General features: G+C 51.7%; 1 protein-coding gene across 1 annotated transcript; it reads right to left on the minus strand.

Moving 5' to 3' along the window:
- Positions 1-12,749: 12,749 nt before the first annotated feature.
- On the minus strand, positions 12,750-15,210 carry LOC309601784 (avidin-like; the record flags this gene model as incomplete). The annotated part of the gene is made up of 4 exons (XM_082334911.1): positions 12,750-12,771; positions 14,352-14,472; positions 14,820-15,030; positions 15,151-15,210. 4 exons carry the CDS (start codon positions 15,208-15,210, stop codon positions 12,750-12,752), a joined length of 414 nt encoding a protein of 137 aa, XP_082191037.1.
- Positions 15,211-15,675: the final 465 nt, after the last annotated feature.

Raw genomic sequence — 15,675 nt, forward strand, 5'->3', positions numbered from 1 at the left:
ACACAGCCTGGTTTGCCCTGCACCCCCGGGGATGTTTGGGAGGGACCCTGAGGGACAAGTTGCCCGCAGCACAGCAATAGATTTGCAGGCGCAGCGCTGCTGCACACTGCCAGGGAAGGGACGTGGAACAGCCCCCATCCCCAGGGACCCTGCTGCCCTCAGCGATGATGCACAAAGCCTCCCCATGGGAGGGTGGCTGTGGGGCAAGACAAACCCTGCAGGTTTGAGGCAGGGCAGAAACCAGAGCCAAGCCCTACATCCCCACAGAAACCCTTTATTTTGTGCCTGGTGTCCAGCCTTCATGCTAGTCTGAACTTGCCTGGGAAAACATGAACCCATGGGCTGAGAGCTGCCAAAACACAGCACGTCAGCATGGGCAGAGCCTGGCCAGGGGGATCACTGTCTCCTTGTGGGCCTGGCCTGTGCCTCCTGCATTTTCCCACATGCTGTTATTTTATTGGGGTGAAAATGCTGGTGCCAATCCTGCAGGAAACCCCAAATCACTGTGGTTCATTCAGCTGGGGTCACCTATGCTGTGGTGGTGGGTACAGAGGGGAAACCCGAGGGAGGGGCACCATGTCCTTGCTGGGTGCTGAGCGGGATGCCCAGGGCTCCAGCACCCTGTGGCAGAGGCTGCTCTGGGTGCTGGCATCATGCTCTGCTCTCTCCCCCCTGGGCTATGTGTGAGGGGAGTCCCAGGGGGTCCAGCTGGGGCCAGACCCCATCCTGGGCTCACCCAGCCCTGGGGCACACCTGGGATGCAGCAACTGGCAAGGTCACAGGGATGTTCCTTAGCCCCTGTTCATCACCAGTGACAAACCCATTTCACCCTCCCAGTCCCACTGTGTCTCATCCCATGGGATTTCTCCCCTCTCCAGCCCAGGGTGCAGGAAAGCTTGGTACAGCAGTGGCTGGGACCCAGCACTCACCGGGTGGCTTTCCAGTCCTTGTCAGGGCCCTCGGCCACCTCTTGCAGGAGCCACAGGGTGTGCAGGGTCTCTTCCCCAGTGGTGTCCACATATCACTGGCCCAGGAAGGCAGTCGTCTGGTCTCTCTCTGAGTCTGGAAGGGTCCGAGGGGACATGAACCAGGGCGGCAAGGCATGAAGCCACCCCCCTGGGTCCCGCTGGTGTCCCTGCTGCAGGGCAATGGCCCCCTCCCACCTACCTCGGAGCTGCCAGCACACAGTGAAGAAGGTGGGCTGTGAGACCAGCCCCACATCTTGCTGGGACCCCTCCAGTGGCGAGGTGAGGATTTTGGGGTTGCTGGCTGCAGGCCCTGGCAGGTAGGAACTGGAGAAGCTGCCATCCTTGCTGAGGATGGACACAACCATCTGGCAGCTGGCGTCACTCCACCAGGACTCGGAGAGGAGGTACTGCAAGGCCAGTGCTGTGGCTCGGGGTACCTGGCCAGGCAGGGGGGCACCCTGCTTCCATCCCACCACCCTGGCTCTGCCCTGGGGCAGCACTGGGGGACGCACCGTGGACCCCGTACAAAGCTCGTGCCACCAGCATTGCCACCTCGGCACAGACATTGCACCCGTGGCACCAAGTGCCTTCAGCTAAGCTGCTGCTCCGGGCTGTTTGCTGCTCCCATCCAGGGGAGAGTGGGCCTTCCCCATGCTAAAGCTGGATGCGCTGCTTGCTTTGCGCACTTGGTGGGAAATGGAGTTTCTCTGGGGCATGGCTCTGTTTGCCTGTCTCTGGGCAGATTCTCACAGCAAGAAGCATCCTTGCACAAGTGGTCCCTCCCTCCTGGCCTCTCTGCAGCTTCCCCTGGCATCATGTAGTGCTGGTCCCACCAGCTCCAGCAGCCCAGCCCCAGCTCCCTGCCGAGCACCACAGCCCCCAGCCGCGCCCTTTGGGGTGTAGCAGGGTGCCAGCGCCACATCCCCATCACTACCCATCCCCGTACCTGGGGACGCACGCTGCCAGGGCGAGGACCAGGGCAAAAGCACCACTCCCCGTGGCTGTGGGGCTGCGAAATGCCCAGCACAGCTCCCTCCCAGCCCTGTGCCCTGGCCCCCTTTATAGGGCTGTAACCGGAGCACAGTGGGCACTGGGCTGGCAGCTGCGGGGCAGGCAGCCAGGTGGCAGAGTGCCTGGGACAATGTTAAGTCCCAGTCTGATTGATTGTCAGGCTTGGGGAAGGTTTGTAATGATCCCAAGAGCGAAATTAAGACACAAACGAGGTCATATGCCGCCAATCAGACGTTTTATTGGGTAAATATAAAAGAGTAAAGCATAGGAAAGGCAGGAAATATTAGGAGGAAATTAAGCAAGCATTCAGAGAGATAAGCAAAGGATAGTCACCACCATGGATCCAGCGGCGTCCCGTTGGTCTGAAAGGGTTAAAGCCAAGATGATGATAGACAAAGCCACTGCATCAAAATGCCTCCTGAAAGAAGTAAAGCCTAGGGGCAAGGAGGATATTTAAATATCTTAGTCACTTAACTAAACAAAAGAAAGGCCTTTGTGATTTAGGGAGTAGTTAAAATGGTTGTAAGATAAGGGGGCTCCAGGATAATCCCATCTCAGGCAACGGGGCCTTGGGAGAACAAATAGTAGTATGTAGTATTGGACAGAGGTGTTTGAAGGTGAAAGAGAAACCCAGAAAGGCGGAAGAAAGGATAGAGGACTATGTGGCACCCCCGGGTCCGGGACCAGCTTCAACTTCAAACCTCTCCAGCGGTTCCAGACAGTGAGGAGGAGGTTTCGGAAGGAGACGCGGGACCCTCTATTTCCCCGAGACATACTCCAATTATGACCAGGACCCACAGTAAAATGAGACCTATTATAGAGGTGCCTTTAAGGCAGGCAATGGGCCCTGGGGGACCCACGGTAATAAGGGTGCCTTTCCAGAGGGATGATGTGGATAAGTGGAGGGATGCAGTCAAGGGGTACAGGGAGGACCCAAGTGGGGTTGCGAAAAGGTTTGAGTGGATTACTAAGAATTTGGACCTGGATTGGAAAGATATGGATCTTATGCTAGATGCTATGACTGAAACTGAGAAGCAGCTTGTATTAAAGGCAGCCCGAGCTCATGTAGAAACATAGATTGAGGGACGAGTGTTACACGGCACAGCCGAAGATCCTGTGCCCTCCAGGGACCCGGTTTGGGACCCTAATGATCCAGCTCAGTACCGTTTGTTGCAACGATACCAAACCTGGATCAAATTGGGAATAGAACATGCGATCCCAAAGGCAGTTAACTGGTCTGCTCTGTATGCTATCAAGCAGGGGCAGACTGAAACGCCCACGGAGTTTTTAGATCGCTTACAGGCTGCTGTGAGAAGATTTACTACTATGGAACTGGAGTCAGAAGCTGCCACACAGCAGTTGGTATCTCTGTTTCTGGGACAATCCGCTAATGATACCAGAAAGAAACTTCAGAAACTTACTTAGGGAACCAGATATAAGGAATTTAGAAAAGTTGCTGGAGGAAGCGTGGAGAGTATATCGGAATGGGGAGGGGGAGGACAGAAGGAAACTGGGAAAGGAGATAGTGGCTGCGTTAGCCACATTCTCTGTTTTGAATCAAACCTTGTTACCTACAAGTAAACAAAATGTTAATGTTGTGGGAGCAACTGGGCAGGTTGAAAAAGCTTTTTTTCTTGAAACCATTAAAATTTAGACTTGGGAAGAGTGTGGGGATTCACGAATTTCTCTACCTGCCTGAGACTCCTAGACCATTACTGGGAAGGGACCTATTAGAACAACTAAATCCCGGAATAAAATTCAGAAATGGGGAAATTGAATTTAAAATACCAGACAAAAATCACATTGGAATTTTAAGCTTGGTTCTTACTGAACCCCAAATTGGAGAAGAAGAAATTATACAAGAAATAAAAGACCAGGTATACCCAGGAGCGTGGGCCTCAGGAATACCGGGAAAGGCTAAAAATGCTGAATTGGTTGTTGTTAAACTCAAAGAAGGGGCACGACCTGTTAAGGTAAAACAATACCCCTTGAAATTGGAAGATAGGGGAGGGGTAAGAAGTATTATAGAAGAGTTTATAAAATTTGGACTATTAATTGAATGCTCTTCAGAATATAACACTCCTATTCTGCCTGTCAAAAAGCCTGATGGCAAAATTTATTGATTGGCGCAAGATTTGCGGGCAATAACTCAAATAGTTGAAGATTTGTATCCGGTAGTGGCAAACCCATATACTCTGCTGACTGGTTTAAAGGAAACCTATGAATGGTTTACTGTATTAGATTTAAAGGATGCATTCTTTTGCCTTACCTTGGCTCCAGAAAGCTGCAATTTATTTGCCTTTGAATGGGAAAACCCTGATACAGGACAAAAAACCCAACTGACCTGGACAGTGTTACCCCAAGGATTTAGAAACAGCCCTACCATTTTTGGAAATCAATTAGCTAAGGAATTAGAGACCTGGGAGAGGCCCCCAGGAAATGGGATTCTTTTGCAATATGTGGATGATATTTTGATAGCCACAGAAAAGGATGAAGAATGCAAGGAATGGACTATGAGTTTGTTAAATTTTCTCGGACTAAGTGGTTACTGAGTCTCATTACAGAAAGCACAGCTCTTGAAAAAAGAAATAATATACCTGGGATTCGTGATTTCTAAGGGACACAGACAGCTCGGGAATGACCGAAAGGAAACCATCTGCAGGACCCCAGAACCAACCACGGTAAAAGATACAAGCAGACCAGACTTGAAGGAGGAGCCGCTGGAGGAAGCCGACCACACGTGGTATACTGATGGGAGCAGTTTTGTAAAGAATGGAATTCAAATGGCGGGATAGGCTGTGACCACCACAGACCAACTGGTGGAAGCAAAGTCACTCCCTAAGGACACATCTGCACAACGAGCTGAAATAATTGCTCTAGTGAGGGCATTGGAGCTTGCCAAAGGACTGCGAACAGATTCAAAGTATGCCTTTGGTGTAGTCCATGCCCATGGAGCAATTTGGAAAGAACGAGGACTCTTGACTGCTCAAGGGAAAGGTATAAAACATGCTGATATAATTTTGCGACTTTTAGATGCTGTACAACTTCTGTCAGCAGTGGCGATTATGCACTGCAAAGGGCATCAGAAAGGTAACACTGTCAGGGAAGTGGGAAATAAATGGGCTGATTACGAGGCAAGATGAGCTGCGGAACAAGGTGAGGTATTAAGTATAATTCCTGAAAAATCTTTGCTACTACCTGAGATGAACATATGATTTACTTATGTGGACAACAATCTCAATTATATGAACCATGCTTATTAGAACATTCTGTTAACAGTTGGAAATGGATAATCCTGTCTCCTGATGTGTTTGAAATGTTTGTAGAAATTAATGCCAGACGTGTGTTTAGTGACTAACAACCGATCGGTACTTGAAGAATATCACCTAATCACTCCCTTTATAGGATGTCTTAAGAATATAACCCATTTAGCTTGGCATGGAGAAACATATTCATTTTTCGCATATACAGAAGAACAAGTGGCAATGTTTTGGCATTATGAGAGCTTAAATACAGGTCGTGCCAGCATATCTCTGGAAAAATTAAACAAAATCTTGAACCAATCTCAGGAACTCAGAGAACATTTAAAGAAACGAAATAAGACACTAGCTGAGTCCATCATCAAAACAGTAATAACTAAGGACAAACTTGTTGGACTGTCTAGTCAAATTAAAGATGATACCGCCCATCATTGGTGGGATCTCTTTTGGGATACTCACCCTCTGCAGAGAAAACTTTTGAATGTTCTAGCCCACCCACTCTTGATATTATTGGTGTTTGTTATTATACTAACAGTTGTCAATTGCCTTTTGTGGTATAAGCTGAAGAAATTGGCTATGAGAGTTTGGGCCTTGCCTAAGGTGATAAAATATGAAAACTTAAGACCTTTGTAAAGAAATTTACAAAGTTTAAAGAAAAGGGGGGAATGAAAGGATTAAAGCCAAGATAGACAAAGCCACTGCATCAAAATGCCTCCTGAAAGAATTAAAGCCTAGGGGCAAGGAGGATATTGTAAATATTTTAGTCACTTAACTAAACAAAAGAAAGGCCTTTGTGATTTAGGGAGTAGTTAGAATGGTTGTAAAATAAGGGGGCTCCGGGATAATCCCATCTCAGACAACTGGGCCTTGGGAGAACAAATGCACGGAAGATAGGAAGTCACAAAAGAAGGACTACAACAGCCTTGAAGGACACCCTTTACGTGATCCTAGGACTGAGTTTGCGCAGAAGCAAAGGTCAATCAGCGAACACAGTGAAGAAGACTACAAGCCTTCATCTGAAGACCCCCAAAGACCACCTGAAGACCACCATGGGAGATGACTGCACATGCGGATCGGACATTTGCATATGTTAATAAATTCCAGGAAATCTCATGTTGTAAATGAATCTCATTATGTAGATGAATTCTCAGAAATTCTGTGAATATGTAGGATTTTATAGTCTATAATCTCTGAAAGTCTACCAAATCGGTGGAGCACTTATGGTGGAGAATCCCCAGTGCTGCCCAGCGCTGCAATAAAGGATACCTGCTTAATAGTGACTTCGTTACTATTGAGTTTCATTTCAGGGACTCTCTGAATACTCCGTTTCTCCCTTGGGGAGATTCGGACTGTGAGGAGAAGCATCCGTGAATTTTTGTATCAGGTCTTCAGTTTTTGGTGGTGGATGGTCACACTCAGGTTTCGTTGTGCCGTCTTTTACCCAGTGTTGGAGAGGGAGTTTGCCCTCTCGTTTCCGTTTGGTTACCCAGGGCAACAGCACGTACCCAACACATGCACATCCAATCACACAATATATATTGTTGGTGGGCAAGCGGCCTGGCCCGGATACCAGTTGGTGTCCTATTCTTGGTGGTGCCTGATAAGCCAAAGAATGGCCTGCCCTCGGGTCTTATCAGATAAACACACAGAGTGATCTGCTGTCTGGTCTTATCAGGTAAACACACACGAGCAAGCTTTGAGACAATTGGTCTTAACACTTCAGTCTCTTAAGGACAGGCGAGGTGAGGAGGTCTGTGTGACGCAGGCAGTGCTGGAGGAATGTGGGGATGAGCACATCTGTGGAGAGAGGCAGGGGCAGTGGGGTGTTTTTAAGGCCCTAATAGCAGCCTGGAAAGCATCAGCTGCCGCCTTTGGGAATTTGTCTCCTGTGCATGCAGGCTGGAAATTATTACCTGTTTAAACATTTAACTGCTCCCTGCTTTGCTGGTGTCACTGCCTGGCCAGGGTGTCACCCATGTGGTGCCGGGGCATCCCTGGCAGAGGCAAGCTGCAGTGCTGCGCAGGAGGGAAGGCTCGCCCTGCCTTCTGCTTTAGCAGCAATAACATTTCCCCAGCATCTTCTGCATATTGGCTGCTAATTTTGCTACGTTTGCTTTTACAGGAGTTAGAGGAAGAAGTAACTGCAGCAGGACACTGGGGTCCAACCAAGTCTGTTTACTAAACGCACTAACCTTCCTTGTGTTTGCATCGCTGCTCTTAGGGGCTTTGGATGTGCACAACAGGGTGTGCACTGTCCCTGTGCACCCGAGCTGCTGCTCTGCTCCCTGCAGTGCCCAGAGCAGGCATGGGGCTGTGGGCAACCGAAAATTAAGGTGGGATTCAGGTGCCTAAATACCGGGACAGCAGTGTCTGTGGCACTGGATGGCACCAGGGCTGTGGTGTGTGTACTGGGGGTGGTGGAGCCACTCAGTGGTTGCCACGAGCCCCAGCACACCCTGGGGCCCCACTGCTGCTGCTGTTCACCGCCTCTCCCTCTGGTCCAGGTGGCCCTGAAGGCTGGGGTGAGTGGAAACCATTCCTCTCCTAACACATCGCTCCTCCTTGTTGCCTTTTACACAGTCACAAACTCACAGGCTTTTCACAGAGGCCTGAGAAATCCCCCCTGGTGGCTCTCTTGCCCTTGCCCTTGCCCTGGATGCCATGCTCCATCCTTTTGGCCTGACACCAGCCCCTGCCTTTCTGTGCTGTTTGGCAGGGACAAGCTGCCCCGTTTGAGGTGCCAGGGAGGTGGCAGCCACCGCTCCACGTCACACACGGCAGTGTGCACTGGCCTTGCTGGGGCTGGGCCAGGCTGGATGGACTGTATGGCTTATGTGCCAGCATCCCTGCTGCTGGGTTATATTTGTAACGCTTCTGCAAGAGCCTTCGGGTTCACCCATGGACCTGCCAAAAACCTTGTGTCAAAAGCGCAAGCTTGGCAGGTGTCTGCAGGAGCAGATTGAGTGGCACTGCTGAAACGCAGTAGCAGAGAAGGGTAAAATGCCTAGTTGTAACCCAGAGGGATGGGATGGATGGGATAGGACAGGATGGGGGCTTTGACTGTGCATGTTTTACTTAGGGTGCCGTGCAGCACAAAGGAAGCACTTTACTAACATCTCACATCTATCGATACCATTACCTCCATCACCCAACTCTACAGGGAGTCCTGGGGCTGGAAAGGCATCTGGCGGGGATGGGTATGAAGGCACCACGAGGCAGGCAGCTAGATTCAGAATGCCGATGTCACCTCTGCCACTGGCGGGCAGGTGTGGAGTGATGTCACAGGTTGGAAGTTCAGATTAGGATAAAGTAGGAAATGAGCCCAGGGAGCTGGATGAGGGTAATCGGGTAATCGGGGGGGGGGGGAATCCAGATGTCCCCAGGGAAGGGCAGTTGTGGCCAGCAGATAGCAATGAGCCCTTCCCTCTGCAGGGGGACCTGTGGGGACAGAAGCTGCCTCAGAGGGGGAGCGAGGGCAGATTTTTAAAAAACACAACCACAGCTGACATGATATTTACTTTTTTTTTTTTTTTTTACGTGAGAGGCTTATTTTGCTTGCCTTGGGGGGCCAGGTTGCAGCCAAAGTGTGCCGTCACAGGGTGGGTAAAGCTGCGTCCTCACAGGATGGGGACAAGCTCAGCAGGATCTTTCCTTCCAGGGTGCGTTTGCGTGTGAAGACATTTCTGCCCACCCTGCGGGGAAGCAGAGAGTTCCCATGGGATGACCTGCAGACATGACCCACTCAGGGGTGGCCCTAAATGCCCCTCAACTTGCTCCAAGCAGCTGCCAGTTGCCCCCGTCCAGGGCAAGCCCCTTGCCCAGGAGGCATTGGCATCCCCGCTGCAAACCCATGCTGGGGGGATTACCAGAGGTGGTCCCTTTGCTCAGGGGCATGCTCATCCTCAGGGGTCCTGGGGAGGCCCCCTCTGTGGGGCTGCTGCCCACTACATCCCTCTGCTACCTCGTGGCTTTCCAGTCCTCCTCGAGGTTAGTTTTGTAACTAAACAAAAGAAAGGCCTTTGTGATTTAGGGAGTAGTTAGAATGGTTGTAAAATAAGGGGGCTCCGGGATAATCCCATCTCAGACAACTGGGCCTTGGGAGAACAAATGCACGGAAGATAGGAAGTCACAAAAGAATGACGACAACAGCCTTGAAGGACATGGTCCCAGAACTGAAGCAAAGGTCAGTCAGCGAACACAGTGAAGAAGACTATGAGCCTTCATCTGAAGACCCTGACGACCACCCAAAAACCACCAAGGAAGATGACTGCGCATGCAGTTCATACATTTGCATATATTAATAAGTTCCAGGAGATCTCATGTTTATGTAAATGAATTTCTCCGAAATCCTGTGAATATGTAGGACTTTATAGTATATAATCTCTGAAAGTCTACCAAATCGGTGGAGCACTCATGGTGGCGAATCCCCAGTGCTGCCCAGCACTGCAATAAAATGCTTGCTTAATAACACTCCGTTGTTACTGAATTTCATTACATCGGTTTCCTTACCCAGCCGCACCTAGCTTCCCACCTCGGTGAGGAAAGTTAGAAAGCAAGGGGGTTCGGAGAACAATGATCTTTGTATCAATGGAGCCCTGCTTTCCTGGGGATGGCTGAAAACCTGCCTGCCTATGGGAAGTAGTGAATGAATTCCTTGTTTTGCTTTGCTCGTGTGCACGGCTTTTGCTTTACCTATTGAACTGTCTTTATCTCAACCCATGAGTTTTCTCACTTTTGCTCTTCTGATTCTCTCCCCCATCCCACCGGGGGGGAGTGAGTGAGCGGCTGTGTGGTGCTTAGTCAATAGCTGGGGTTAAGCCACGACAGGTCTCGACTGGGGGGCTGGCAGGAGTGATGACCACACAGACATGGCGGAGGGGGCAGAAGCTACTGGACTTCATTTATAAGTGAAGTTATAGGCTTGAAAATCAGATTTATTCTTTTGTCGTCACTGCAGCATGGCTTGGTACTGACCAGCCGTGGAGTCCCTGAGCCACCCAGGAACTCCCCAGCTCCATCTGCTTAGGTGGAACAACAGCTGGATTGAGACAGATGTTGGGCACTGAGACATTGGACACTGAGATGTTCAGTGATGAGACATTTGTAAACAGTTGTTAGGAACAGTCCCTGCACAAATGGCCACATAGGACAGTCTTCTGCATGCAGTTAAGACATGTAAGTGCTGTTTCCCATGTAGCTGAGACAAGCAGTAGCGATGGATCATGCGTGCACTGGAGCATGGCCAACAGCCGGACAAGAGCTGAACAGGGAGTGGTTCAGGGAGTCTCATCTGACCCTGCTGGATGTGCTGCTGCAAGGACCCCTGCAACAGAGACTCCTTCTCCATCCGGAGAGTGACTGACTGATCCCCTACATGAGCATTACCCCATGCCAAGATCCCAATAAATTAGATTTTCTTTTTTTAACCAATACACTATCTGTGAGCACCTGTGCAACAGACACCGCAGCAGCAATCCACTGCGTGTGATTGCAAAGTGCTTCCTTCTTCCTCCAGCTCCCTGTGTTTCCAAAGGTGTTCACAGTGTGTAAACAACCATGACCAAGGCCTGCCATGCAGGAGCAACGGCTGGTTTTCCTCCCAGAGGGAAGTCTGCAGTAGGGCTGAAGGGGACCCTGCTGCTCAGCTTTGCTGTGCTGATGAGCCCAAGCTGGAAGGAGGCAAATAGCACTGGGTTTGTAGCTCAGAGAGGCACAGCAGACATGAGCAGCGTGCAAAGCACTGTGAGCAGGTCTTGCAGCTGGGTAAAACCCAGTGCTGATGGATGCCCAACATCCACGGGGAAGCATCCTCAGCCACAGCCCCCCCAGACCTGCACAATCACCCCCGGCACACCACATCCTATCACCCCAAAACTGAGATGCTAAGTGTGTCACAGCCTTGCTGGGTGCCCTCATATAGGGACTGGCCTTGCAAACAGCTCTACCAGCCTGTGCCCACTGCATTTCTCACTGGCACTGTGGCTGCCCATGGGGGTTTGCAGACCGCTCAAACCACAGTCAGCGTTGCCACCTTGCTGGAGCGTCTCAGGACTGCTGCAGAGCCTCCTGGGAGCCCTGCCCCGGGGAAATGTTGACATGAAGGCAATAATAAAGTCAGGAGGACACGTGTAGTAAAGCTGCAGGCTTAGCAGGATGCCCCACCACTGAGCTGGCCATGCTTCGGGGTGAGAGCACAGTCCCGTGGCCCCTCTGCTGCCCTCTTTCCTAATCCCCAGGTTCTTCAAAAGCAGGTAAAAGGCTGCACAGACCGAGGGATCCTGTAGCAGAGGGCTGATGTAAAGGCACTCTACTTAGAAAGGCTGTAAAGGAACTGAAAAAGCTGGAGAAATTCCAGGGAGACACCAAGAAGGAAACAACAGCATCGCTCCAGAACAGGAAGATGCACCCAAGAGAGTGTAGTGAGAGACTAATTTGTGCCAGAGCTTAGCGCTAGTGACTAAAGTAAATGAAGCCTTAGGCCATATGAATTGTACTTTGTCCTGGTTTCAGCTGGGATAGAGTTAATTTTCTTCCTAGTAGCTGGTATAGTGCTGTGTTTTGGATTTAGGATGAGAATAATGTCCATAGCACACTGATGTTTTGGTTTTTGCTGAGCAGAGTTTACACTAGTCAAGGACTTTTCAGCTTCCCATGCTCTGCCAGGTGCATAAGAAGCTGGGAGGGGGCACAGCCAGGACAGCTGACCCAGACTGGCCCAAGGGCTATTCCATACCATATGACATCATGCTCAGTATATAAGCTGGGGGAAGAAGGAGGAAGGGGGGGACACTGGGCATGATAGCGTTTGTCTTCCCAAGTAACCGTTACGTGTGATGGAGCCCTGCTTTCCTGGGGATGGCTGAACACCTGCCTGCCAATGGGAAGTAGTGAATTAATTCCTTGCTTTGCTTTGCTTGTGCGCGCGGCTTTTGCTTTACCTATTAAACTGTCTTTATCTCAACCCATGAGTTTTCTCACTTTTACTCTTCTGATTCTCTCCCCCATCCCACCAGGGAGGAGTGAGTGAGCGGCTGTGTGGTGCTTAGTTGCTGGCTGGGGTTGAACCACGACAACTTTAACCTTTGTTTTTATCTATGGAAATGTAACCAGTAGGTAAGAAAGTATAAGTAAAACTTTAAGTACAGGTTATTCTGTAACAAAAGATAAGGAAATGTCTCAAGACACAGACAAAAAGGGTGCCTGAAGGCTGTGAGAGCAAATCAGAAGAAGAGAAGACCTCAGACTCCGCGAACAGGATTGGATGAGCAGAAGTGCCATCAGGAAATCAAGCGACCTATAGAGACTATAAAATCCGGTAACAATTGACAGGCGGGGTCCCTCTTGAGAGGCACCCAGCTCGAGCTGTAGCTACTATTGGCTATTAAACATAGCAGAAGAAGGAACTCTGATTCTTTTATTAAAGCGGAACCTAGGGATGAGCCCTGTTGAGGTGGCACCCGCTTAATTCCTACCACGGTCTAGGTGGCAGTGGCATAATTCCTACCATGGTCTAGGTAGTGGCTGTATAATTCCTACAACAAGAGAAAATGTGAAAAGCAAGCTATGCGCAAATCTGCAACAAGGTGGGCCAACACAAAGAGCAGGTGGAAAACTTGCTAAAGTCATGGATGCTGTTAGCAAAGCTCTCCCACAGCATCCACTGCAGGAAAGCCAGGGGAGCAGTGGGAGGTGGCAGCCCCACCAGCCCACTCCTGCCTTTGGGCTGCCCAAATCCCAGGCAGGATGCCAGCATGGGGCATGCAGCACCGTCCAGGGTTATTTTGGGACCGGGCAGCTCAAGGACCAAGTTTCAGATTCAGACCCAGAGCTGAGTTTCCTGGAAATCATTCGTTTTGGCTGGGAGGGGCAACTCAGGCAGCACCAGTGCTGCCCATTTACAGTAAGCTGCCCTTTACAAAGTCCGGCAGGCAGGGGTTTGGGGCTGGATTTGCTGGGCTTCCCCTTTCCAGTAAATCACACATATTTCCCTAGGAAGAGGTTTGGAGCTGGATGTGCTGCAGCTACCAGCGCTGTGCTGCCAGCATGGAGCAGCCCTTGCTGTTCGCCAGGAGCTCAGGCACAGCTGGGACCCCGCACCTGCCTGCCCGAGGGCTGCCTCAGAGCTGGGGGGGCTCCCAGCCAGCTTTTCGGGGTGCAGAAGGGCCCCCCAGCTCACCCTCCCATCACGGTCACCCAGCATGGAGCAGGGAAGAGCCAGCGCTGACCCGCGCTTAGTGTCGGAGGGTCACTTTGGGGATGTGCCATCCCTGCCCCCCCCCCCATCTCTCAGATGCAGAGCCCCAGGCTTCTGCCTGGCAGGAGGAGGGAGCCCCTTTGGGAGCGGGATCCCCCAGAGGGGAGGGAATCTATCCTCCCCAGCAGGAATTAGGGTTGGCTGGAGCCTGACACCATGTCCTGAGCTGGAGCCTCTTTGTTTGGCACTAGCAGCTAATCTGTACTGAAAATAAAGTCGGACTTTCTTGGGGCAGGAGCACCTGGCAGGAGAAACCAGACAGCAAGTGTGCCTGTGTAGAGACCGTCTTCTCCTCTGTGCTGGCTTCCCAAAGACCTTTCCTAGTCTTTACCTTACTCACACTGGTTGCCCTTCTCTCTTTGGCAACCTGCAGTGATCTGCAGCAGCTGCAAAGCCCCTTTGGGCTGGAAAAGGGGCTTTCTCAGGGCCAGTCTCTTCCCAGCGTAACGGGGTGAGAGCTTTGCCCCGCACCCACCGCAGTGCTTTAGCCCAGCTTCCCCAGGACATATCCGCAGACTGTACAAGGTTGGGTTTAAAGAAAAAATACTTTATTTGGTTTTTGGGGGCATCTTCCTCTAGAGCTGATAACAGCCCTGATGCTGGTACACACTGATGCTACTGAGGGGTCCCCCAGTTCCCCAAGCCTGGTTGGAGCCGGGGAGCCGGCAATTGCTCTGCCTTCCACTGGGTTGCGAGAGCAATAAATGCTTAAATGGAGGGCGAGAGGCTTCTCCTTCGTCTCTTCAGCCCATCTGAGTGAAGATGTTGCAGCCGGTCCTGCAGGGAAGCAGAAGCCTATCGGTGCCTGGCCAGCAGAGGGGCATGTGTCCCAGCCAGGCCAGGGGTCTCGTGGCTCACCTGGTGGCTTTCCATTCGCTGGGCAGGGAGTCAACCTTCTCCCGCAGCAGCCAGATGGTCTGCAGGACCTCCTCCCCGCCAGCCCCAGTGAAGCACTGGCTCATGAAGACGGCTGTGGAGTCTGGGAGAGTGGTGGCCATTAGCATCCCAGTGGGGTCCTGGCTGCTTTTGGGGCTTCACAAGCACCAGCGGGTTTAATGCTCACGGAGCCCGGGTGGGTCCCAATGGTTGCAGGGAAACACTCTATGGCAGAGATGCTGTCAAAGCAACTTTCAATGCCTGAACAGTGTTTTAGGAGGTCTCCTGCTGTCTGCAGACACCGGCCAGAGCAGGGAGAGGTTGGGGAAGGATAGACTGGGGACAGGAGAGGAGGGGATGGAGGGATGTGGGGTGGGTGCTGGGACCTGCCTAACCTCCCCTTCCCATCCCCTGCCCCATCCGGGCATGGCTGCCACTGCAGCTACTGACCAGAAAACTTCTTCCAGTTGATGGTGAAGCTGAAGGTGCACTGCCTGTCCTCATCTAAGTGCTGGGAGCTGATGAGGGGGGATGGCTCAATGGGTTTCTGGGCACTTGACACGGCGGTGTGGTACTTGCCGGAGAAGTCAACCTGGCTGTCAACCGCGGACACATGCATCCTGGAGCCCAGCTCGTTCTCCCACCAGCCAGTCAGGTTGCACTGCCAGGGAACAAGCGGGCGTGTTCCCAGGGGCTGCCTGCACACAGTGCCTACCTCTGCCCTGTGGGCTGAGCCCCCTGCCTGCGCGCCCCCCAATGCCCATGGGGTGCCGGCACTCACCTTGCCGTTCCTTGCAGGACATTTCTGCTCGCAGCCTGGCTGCCACTTGGTGTTGGTCATCTTTGCCTCCTTTGCACCGACCTTCCTGCCCTGCCCCCCCAGGGATCTTGGCTGCCTGGCAGAGGAGCTTGGAAAAGAAATGAAACACAGGGGCAAGCTCCGGGCAGCAGCACAGCAGGGTTTCTCTAGAGCCCTGTGAGTGCTCAGGCACTCGTTTTTGAGAGACATGACATGATTTATAAAGTCAACGCCATCTCAGCCACATCAGGAGGGCCAAAAGCTGGAGTAAGCCAAGCAGAAGGGGAGAGGTGAAGAGAAAAAGCTAAAGGCAGGAGCCCCAGACAGGAAGGAACACAGGCAGGACCCCCACTCCAGCCCTGCCAGGTGAGCTGTGACCCCAGGACATGTCTGCCCATGCCTGTGGGGACATGTGCTGTGCTTAGCACCAGTGCATGGTACCAGTGGAGAGCCCACCGGGACAGGCAGAGCCCTCAGGTCTATGGTAGGCTCCTGCATAGCCAAGGA

This window comes from Platalea leucorodia (genome assembly GCF_965183815.1).
Source record: "Platalea leucorodia genome assembly, chromosome: W".
Classification (NCBI taxonomy): domain Eukaryota; kingdom Metazoa; phylum Chordata; class Aves; order Pelecaniformes; family Threskiornithidae; genus Platalea; species Platalea leucorodia.